We start from the raw sequence: 8,244 nt of genomic DNA on the forward strand, positions 1-8,244 counted from the left end.
GACCCCTGGAACGAAGACTATGTCCTGCTCAGAGGCGGAGCTACATTTAGGCTCCAGGTCTGAGCTGAGGACTCCAGCCTCCTGGCTCTATGGCGAGTGTCCAGTAAACACTGGGGGGACTGAGGGTACCTTCCAGTTCTGTGCCCTGTGGCCACCAGCAGAAGGTATGGTCTCAGAGGAGCACCAGGCTCTCAGCTGCTTCCACGTGGAGTGGGGTAGTGAGGGGACGGTCAGTGGAGGCCCGGACAGAAAAATATGCAGGCCCTGGGGAGGACAGTTGGAGCCTCCCCATGTTGAGGGCACTGCAGGGGCCTGGGTACAAGCAGTACCCCATCCTGTCAGCCCCACCCCGAGTCCATCCTGGGCCCCCCAGGCTCTGCCTGCCTGATACCCATCCTCAGGGTGGACCTCTAGTGACTTTCCTGCTGTGCCAGCCCCACCTGGATCCTGTCCTGAGTCTGCCTGGGGCTGCGTGCCCTTCCACGCCTGCACTGGCTCCCCAGTGGCCTGTCCCTGCAGTGCTCACTGGTGCTGCGTCCCTTTGTGACCACCAGCTCCCTGGTGGACCTGTGCCCAGGGCCCTGCCCTCAGCCCCTGCCGGCTCCCAAGTCCTCCTGTGTCTAAGGCTGACGGACTGGCCCCCTCTCTCTCCTCTCTTCTCGGTCCTCTCCCTGGTCAGCTTCCCTGAACCTCAGCTGCTCAAGACATTCCAGACCCTCTCCCCAGAGCCCCCTGCCTGCCTCAGCTGAGCCTCTCTGATGTGCCTGTGGTCTTTCCCCCTGCCCCAGCCTGTCCCCAACCACCCTCTGTTCCCTTGGATCCCACCATGGGCTCCGGTGGAGCCCTTGGTTCCATTCGAATCCCCCAATTCTGCAGCCGTTGAGGCCCCAGGCTGCTATAGTGGCCCTTCCCCCACTCTGCTGCCTTCCTGAGCCACAACTCAGTGCCACCGACACATGACCCCTAAGTGCTATCCCTTCCCCACCAACGGGCTCCTCGGGCACCCCATAGGCTGGTACCAGAGTGTAGCTTGTCTTCCCCGCTTCCCATTACTGGGACCTTCCCGACGCCCCCACTGCGAGTCCTTAGTCTCAAAGCTGGCCGGGAGAACTGGGCGCCAGACAGCTCCCTCCATACTCCCTTAGTTCAGCCCCCACATTAAAGCTCTGGCGCTCTAGGCCCGCGTGGTGGTCTGTTTTCCTCTATGGGGCGGCGGAGGGTTCCGGTGACGCCCCAAAGCCGCTCCCACTGAGGCGTCCATACCCTGGGCTCTTGACAGAATAAATACTTTATCTCGCCCCGCGCCGGCCCCTCCCCGCTTCTCAGTTGACGGGGTGATTCCTCGGTCCTTCCGGGACGGCAGACACAGAGCACAGCGAGAGCAGCTGCCTGGAAGCACTGACCGCCCCCGAGCTCCGGAGCCCCAGCCCGGCGGAAGCCGCCCCTCGTCTCAGGTGGGCCTCGGGCAGCCTGGGCACCCGGAAGACAGGCGCCGGGTTGGGGGTGCACTCGTGGGGGGCGCCGGGCCGCTGGGGGCGCCGCTGCTGCAGGAGCGGCCCTGGGGGCTCCGAATCCGTGCAGGGCTCTGCGTCGTCTGCGGCCGCTGGGAACTTGCATTTCATCCGTTTCTCTGCAATGCGCGGCTGCGGGGTCAGGAGGGGCGCAGGGGGCTCGCCCACCCATCGGGTCCCCGTGGCCTGGCCAGCACCTGGCACGGTGCCCAGCACGTTGCGAAAGAGAGCGTGCGTGGCGGGCAGCATCCAGCGGTGCGCCGCCACCTGCTGCAGGTCGAGGCGTGTGTGCGGGCGTAGCTGGAGCAGGCCGCGGATTAGGTCCTGGCACTCTGTGGGCAAGGGTCACGGCTGCGCCTCGCTGCCACGTCCGCACATGTCTGTCGCCGCCAATAGTGCGGGCAGCTTTGAGGGGTCATCCCAGCTGGCAGAACAGCCTGCAGGCCACCCCCTCCAGCCCCGGTGGGGAAACTGAGGCACACAGCGGCAGTTGACTGTCCTGCTAGGCTCGTGGCGGAGCTTGGGTTTGAGCTAAGTGGGGCTAAGAGTAATCAGGTCCTCCTTCCCCAGCCCACCTTCCCCATCTGCAGCTGCTATGCAGGGGGTGCCAAGTCCACTCCCCTCCACCCCACCCAGCAAGGTGACCCTTCCTCGGCCCAGGCCCCTCCTGCTGCTCACCCCCCAGGTCTGAGCTGGGTTCTGGGTGGGGCACAGGTGGTGGTCTCACCTGGGGACAGGCCGGGTTGGAAGGTGGGGCCTCGGCGTGCCAGGTGCAGCATGCGGTGGGGCTGGCGCTCTTTGAAGGGCAGCTTCCCCGTCACCATGGCATAGAGGATGACACCTCTAGGGGCACGGGCTCCTCAGGGCGTGCCCCACCCCCCTCCCAGGGTCTGGCCATTCGGGTGCTCTGGGGTGGCACTCACAGGCTCCACAGGTCCGCTTGTTCCCCGCTGTACTTCTTCCTCATGAGGATCTCTGGGGCCGTGTAGGCCACTGAGCCACAGAAGGTGCTTAGCAGTGTGTTCTTGAACCCCGTGCAGTTGGCAAAGCCAAAGTCTGGGGAGGAGGGTGTGAGAGGAGGGGAAAGGAGGAGCACTGTGTAGGGAGAGTGGTTCAGAAGGACGGCAGGGCCATGTGGTAGCATGTGGAGGAGTGTCTGGGTGTCAGCAAGAGGGTGGCTGGGGCAAGGGGGAGCTAGTCGGGGGAGAAGGTGGGGCTGGCAAGTAAGGCTGGGCTGTAGTTGAGGGTGGGGAGTAGGCCTCCTGGGAGAGTTGATGACCAGGATCAGGATGGGGACAAAAGTCTGGCTGAGGTTGGGGCCCGGTAGGGTGACAGTGGGGTACGGTCCTCCTGCAGAACTTGAAGTTTGCGTAAAGGGTGGGTGCCAGGTGGGGGCTGAGGGCGCCCGCTCACCAGTCAGTTTTAGGAGGCCTCGGTCATCCAGCAGGATGTTCTCACACTTTAGGTCCCTGCATGGAAGGGGAGGTGGGGCTGGGCCTGGTGCTTTGCGGCCTCGCCATGTGGGCGGGCGGGCGGGCAGGTCGGGCAGTGCCCTCACCGGTGCACAACGCCTGCGCTGTGGCAGTGTGCCACGGCGCTGACCAGCTGCCGGAACAGCCTGCGGGCCTCGTCCTCCTCCAGCCCCGGGTAGCCGCGGAGGTCTGACACAGTGTTGATGTGCTCCAGCAGGTCCCCACGGGCCGCCAGCTCCAGCACCAGGTAGGAGCGCTTGCCGTTCCGGTATGTCTCGTATAGCTGTACCTGCCAGACCCCCGCCCGCTTCCGTTACCTCAGGACAGGATCAGGCCCTGGCCAAAGGGCCCAACAGAGGTTCTGGGTGGGGGAGAAGAGGGCCAGGCCTAGGGTGGGCAGCAGGCGTGGGGTGGTTGGGGGTGTGGGCTGTCTTGGGGCATCTGCCCACCACGTTCAGGTGCTTGTAGGTAGCGTTGAGGGATGAGATCTCACGGGGCAGGAACTTGCAGGAGAGCTCCATGGGGGCCTCCGCTGTGGAGACAATCTTGATGGCCACCTGCAGGGGGAGGGTCCCGTGTCAGGGAGGAAGCAGGACTGGGGAGGGAGTAGGGGAGGATGTGGGAGACTAGAGGTGCCTGAGCGGGTTTGGGAACCGTGGCCTGGGCCAGGCTGGGCCTGAGCTGGCTGCTGTCCCTGCCCTGCGGAGCCCACAGGGGGTTGGGCGGCCTCACCATGGTGTGGTGTTTGCCCCGCAGGTCGGAGGACAGCCTGGGGTTGTGCTGTATCCGCTCGTGTGTGGCATAGGCCAGGTAGACCTTGGAGAAGGCACCCGAGCCAATCTTCTTGCAGGAGAGCAGGTAGCCCTTGTCCCGGCACTCCCGCACCTGCTCCATGAAGGCCGGCTGGTCCAGCCTGGCCCTGCTGCTGCCCTTCATGGGGGCGTGGAGGCCCAGCTCACCACAGGGCCATGGCAGGGGCTGGCAGAGGCATGGCTGAGGCCTCACGTGTGCCAGAGGGGCAGCAGGCAGCAGGGGCCGGGTGGGGCTTGTGCCCTTTTCGAGGCAGCAGCCAAGGCTCTGGAGACTCTGGGGCTGGGCAGGGACTGGCCAGGGATGAGGGCTCAGGGCAGGAGGTTTAACAAAGTGTGGGCCGGCAGGGGGGAGGGTGGCTCTGGGAAAGCTGGGGCAGGTTCTAGAAGGGGGAGTTCTAGAGTTGTTCCTGCATTGTGTCCTCAGAGGCGTTTCTCCTGCCCCATGACCTGCTGCCCTGAGCACATCACGCTGGACAGCCTGCCCTCTGTGGGGTGAGAACGCACTTCAAGGGGAGGACCCCAGTGCAGCCTCAGTGGCTGGCCACAAAAGACCTTCAAAGAACCCGGGTAGGGGCAGGAGGGGAGGAAGGAGAGTAAGGCTTTTTCCTTAAACTTCACGACTCAAACAAAGAGGAGACAACTTGCCCCAGCAACCCTTTTAAGCACACCCCCTCCCTCCTCTAAGAGGGTGCTAGGGCAGCAGCGGGGTTGGGGTAGGGGGACTGTAATGGAGACTGAGCCAGGAGAGGGCACGAGGAGGGGGGCTTCTGGTTCTTCCTCTGCTGGGGCCTGGAAGCTTCTGGTCCAGGTCAAGGCCCTGCCACAGGAAGCCTTCCCTACCAGGCTGGCAGCTCCAAGCTCTCTGTGGACTTGATCACATACCCCATGGCAAGCAAGAGCCTCAGGCCTGGGCTCACCTCAAACACCCCAGTCCCGGGTGAGAGGTGCCAACACCACTCCTTCTTCTGGCCGCCAGAGTCCTCTGTGAGCAGTGTTACCACCAGGAGCAGCAGCAGCATTAACAGAGCACCTGCTGTGTGCAGGCACCCTTCTGAGCTGCTGAGTTACCTACAGCTGCCCCCACAGCAGCGCAGCTTCCTGTCGGTGGAACACACCCAGTGGACCCACTTGTGCCACGCAGCTTCTGTCCAAGATCTCAAATCCAAACACCACTTGAGATGCCCATTCTCTGCTCTGAGCCAGAAGGCAGTGGCCATGGGCCTGGAAGGCGGGAGCCACCTGGTGGGTGTGGCTTTCTGGGGTGTCCCACGAGAGCCTGGCCCTTGGGAGGATCTTCTGTGAGTGCCTGTGGGACTGACCTGTCCTGCCCTGCAGTCAGGATGGATGTGGCCATACCCTCTGCAGCACAGGCCACAGCAGCGATGGGCTTGAACTGGTGGACCATCAGCTTCTTGAGAGCAGGGCTTGTGTTTGATATTCCCTCGCTCATCCGAGGAGTGTGGCTCGTGGCCAAAACCCTACGTGTGACCTTTCTGGTGTGACCACAGGAATTACAAGGCTGTGCCTGGCAGGCCTCAGGGGGACGCTGCCCTCCCCAAGCAGACTTGGTGGGTAGCCAGTGCACTGCATCTCTGGAGGGAGCTGCAGCCAAGGATTCGGGGCCCCTGCTGGCCACCACATGCTCTTTTCCATATCTGCTTTCCCAGCCCAGGCTCCTCCATCCGGAGGCCTCTTCATTCGGGGTCTTCGGCTTCAGCAGAGGCCTTCCTCAGGCGCCTCTATTGAAACTCCTGTACAGGGGAGTAGGGAACCTTGAAAACACTTTTGCCCACTCTACTCAGTACTCAGTACTCTTCCATGCCTAACCCTCCACCCCCACCCTGCGGGAGTCTTTTGTTGAAAGCTCCCAGGGCAGGAAGATGCCTGGAGGCGGGGACTTGACTGATGCTTTTCTCTGGGTTTCCCTCTTGTTTCTACTTTCATAGTAAGTTATTAAAGGCCTGGCTGTTGCTTCCATTTGGGCGCCTTGTCTTGATTAGCTACTCCGACACCTGGCAGCTCAGCTTAGCTCCTTGATCTCACCTATAGCACTTGTCTAGCGAATTGCCTGGAATATAGAAAGGAAGCTGACCTAGAAGTTAGGAAGAAGAACCCACTCCAGGTATTTCAAGCAGAGGGGATTTGATACGGGGATTGGTTACTCCTGTGTTAGAGTAAAGACCTCATTCCAGGTATTTCAAGCACAGGGAATGTAATACGGGGATCGGTTACTCCTGTGTTAGGAGGGCTGGAGAAGCATGAAGGACAAGCTGAGGTTAGTCTAAGACACTGCCATCTCCGGAACTGGGGCAGCAAAAGGGAACTCGACTCCAGCCAGGGGTGGTGGTGCCACTGGGGGCTGCCGTTGAGCCTGGGGGCCTGTATTCACCAGCCACGCCCCCTCCTTTCACCTTCCTGGCTCCCACCAGTGCCGGCAGCCAGCTGGACGACAGTCAATGTCGAGCTGAGAGGCAGCAGGCAGGACCCAGAATAGTCATCAGCTCTTGTCCTCCCTCCCTCTGAAAGTTGTTATTACCCTTTTTGTCTTCACCCTAGTTCATCCACCCATCCTCCGAGATGCAGAGTACCTGTCCCCCGGGCTCTATGCTGGGCACTTGGGCACAAAAAGCAGACGTGGGCCTTGGGCCTTGCCCTCACAGAGGTTATCCTGAGTAAGGGAGAGGGGCGTTAATCATGTAATAAAGGTAAAATGGCAACAGGTGCAGGGCCCAGCATGTGCTCAAGCAGTGGAAGATGGCTTCTGGGGCTGGAGGTCCAGCTGGGGCCGGGAGGTGGCAGGGCCGGGGCGGCTCTGCAAGCCCTGTGGGGAGGCGTGGTGCATTGGAAGAGGACGTGGGGACCAGTGCAGGGTTTTGGGCGGGTGAGTGGGTCGTCTAGGGGCAGGCTGGGAAAAGGCCTCTTGCTTCCCTCATGGCAACTTCCTCTAGTTAACCCCTCCCACCTGGCTCTGCCAGCTCCTCTTCCTGGAGCTGTTCCTGGGCCAGGCTCCCGTCTGCCAAGCACCCCACTTTCTCTGTTGGCTCCATCTGAACAACAGAAACAGGCTCAAGGCTGTCCCCCATGGAAAAAGAACATCCTCCCCTGCACTGTTCTTTCAACTGCCATCCTGACTGGTGTACGCTGCACGGTGCCCACTGCTGGCCACGGACCCCACCCACGGCAAGACGACTTGATTTCCAGCTGCAGAGACACTTGGCAGGCCGTGAATGGAGTGCAGCTGACCACTTCCGTCTTCTCAAATGGCTCTTGCTGCAAAGCCTCCAGAATGCCACTCATTTCTGCCTTTCTTTTTTGGTCTGTGAACACATTCAGGCACCTCCAGCCTCGGGGCCTTTGCGGGGACTGGTGCGTCTGCCCACAACCCTTCTTCCCACCTTCCTTTAGCAGCCCCGAGGGCACCTCCTCTGGGCTTCTCTGGAGAAGTCTGCCCATCCCCCACTGCACCCCTTCACAGGACTTGGTGCAAGCTGTCATTTGTTTTATTAATTGGTTACTTGCATATTATTTGGAGTCCTGGTGGCGCAGTGGTTAAGAGCTCGGCTGCTAACCAAAAGGTTGGCATCCTAACCCACCAGCTGCTCCTTGGAATCCCTATGCGGTAGTTCTACTCCGTCCTGTAGGATCACTATGAGCCGGAATAGACTCGACGGCAGTGGGTTCGGTTTTATTTTGGGTTTGCATATTATTTGCCTTTCCAGATTCTAAGATCCAGAACGCAGCCACCTTTTCATCTTGAGTCCCATTGTATGTTGGTAGAATGAACGTGTGCTTCTTTTCTGTGTGCGCATGTGTCTGAGTGTGTCTGTCTGTGACCCTGTGAGTGTCTGCGAGCCTGTGTCTGCATGTGTGTCTCTGTGTGTGTCTGCACGTGTGTGTGCCTGTATCTGCTCTGCACTGTACCTATGCGCCGAGGGTCTGCCATCAGGACCTGTGGGGGTGTTCAGTGTGATGGGTGTTCAGCGTGTGTGCTTATGTGTGAGAGATGTAGGGCATGACCGTGCCCTCGTGTGTGTCTAGACTCGTCCCTGTGACGTCCCCGGTGTGTGAGGGGGCGAGTCTGGAGCTGTGTGTGCTCAGATCGGGCCGGGAACACGGAGCTGAGCGAGACAGGCACCCAAGTGCAATGCCTCCGCGCGACCAGTGCGCGAGCAGTGCGCAGAGAAAAGAGGGCCCGCGGCGGCGCCTGCGTAGTAGGCGGCCGCGCCCACACGGGTCTGTGGTGCCCAGGTCCCGGCTCTCGCGCCAACAGTAAGGTACGGAGGTCAAGGGACAGCGGGGCGTGACAGAGTCGCGGCGGAGCATGCGCACTCCCTCCCGCCGGGGGACAGTAGGCGGGCGGGAGCCGGAGACGGACGCGCCACCGGCCAATGAGCGCAGGGACAGCGGGGGGCGGGGCCGTGCCGCCGCGCGCAGGGCTGCGGTTGGCTA

The 8,244-nt window shown here is 61.5% G+C and overlaps 1 protein-coding gene across 1 annotated transcript; it reads right to left on the bottom strand.

Moving 5' to 3' along the window:
• Positions 1-1,322: 1,322 nt before the first annotated feature.
• On the bottom strand, positions 1,323-3,919 carry LOC101350097 (testis-specific serine/threonine-protein kinase 5-like). The gene is made up of 7 exons (XM_004387438.1): positions 3,716-3,919; positions 3,433-3,540; positions 3,070-3,272; positions 2,925-2,980; positions 2,435-2,567; positions 2,239-2,354; positions 1,323-1,843 (listed from the first exon to the last, which is right to left on the bottom strand). Exons 1-7 carry the CDS (start codon positions 3,917-3,919, stop codon positions 1,323-1,325), a joined length of 1,341 nt encoding a protein of 446 aa, XP_004387495.1.
• Between the last annotated feature and the right edge of the window lie 4,325 nt (positions 3,920-8,244).

Source organism: Trichechus manatus, unplaced genomic scaffold (genome assembly GCF_000243295.1).
Source record: "Trichechus manatus latirostris isolate Lorelei unplaced genomic scaffold, TriManLat1.0 scaffold00185, whole genome shotgun sequence".
NCBI classification, from domain to species: domain Eukaryota; kingdom Metazoa; phylum Chordata; class Mammalia; order Sirenia; family Trichechidae; genus Trichechus; species Trichechus manatus.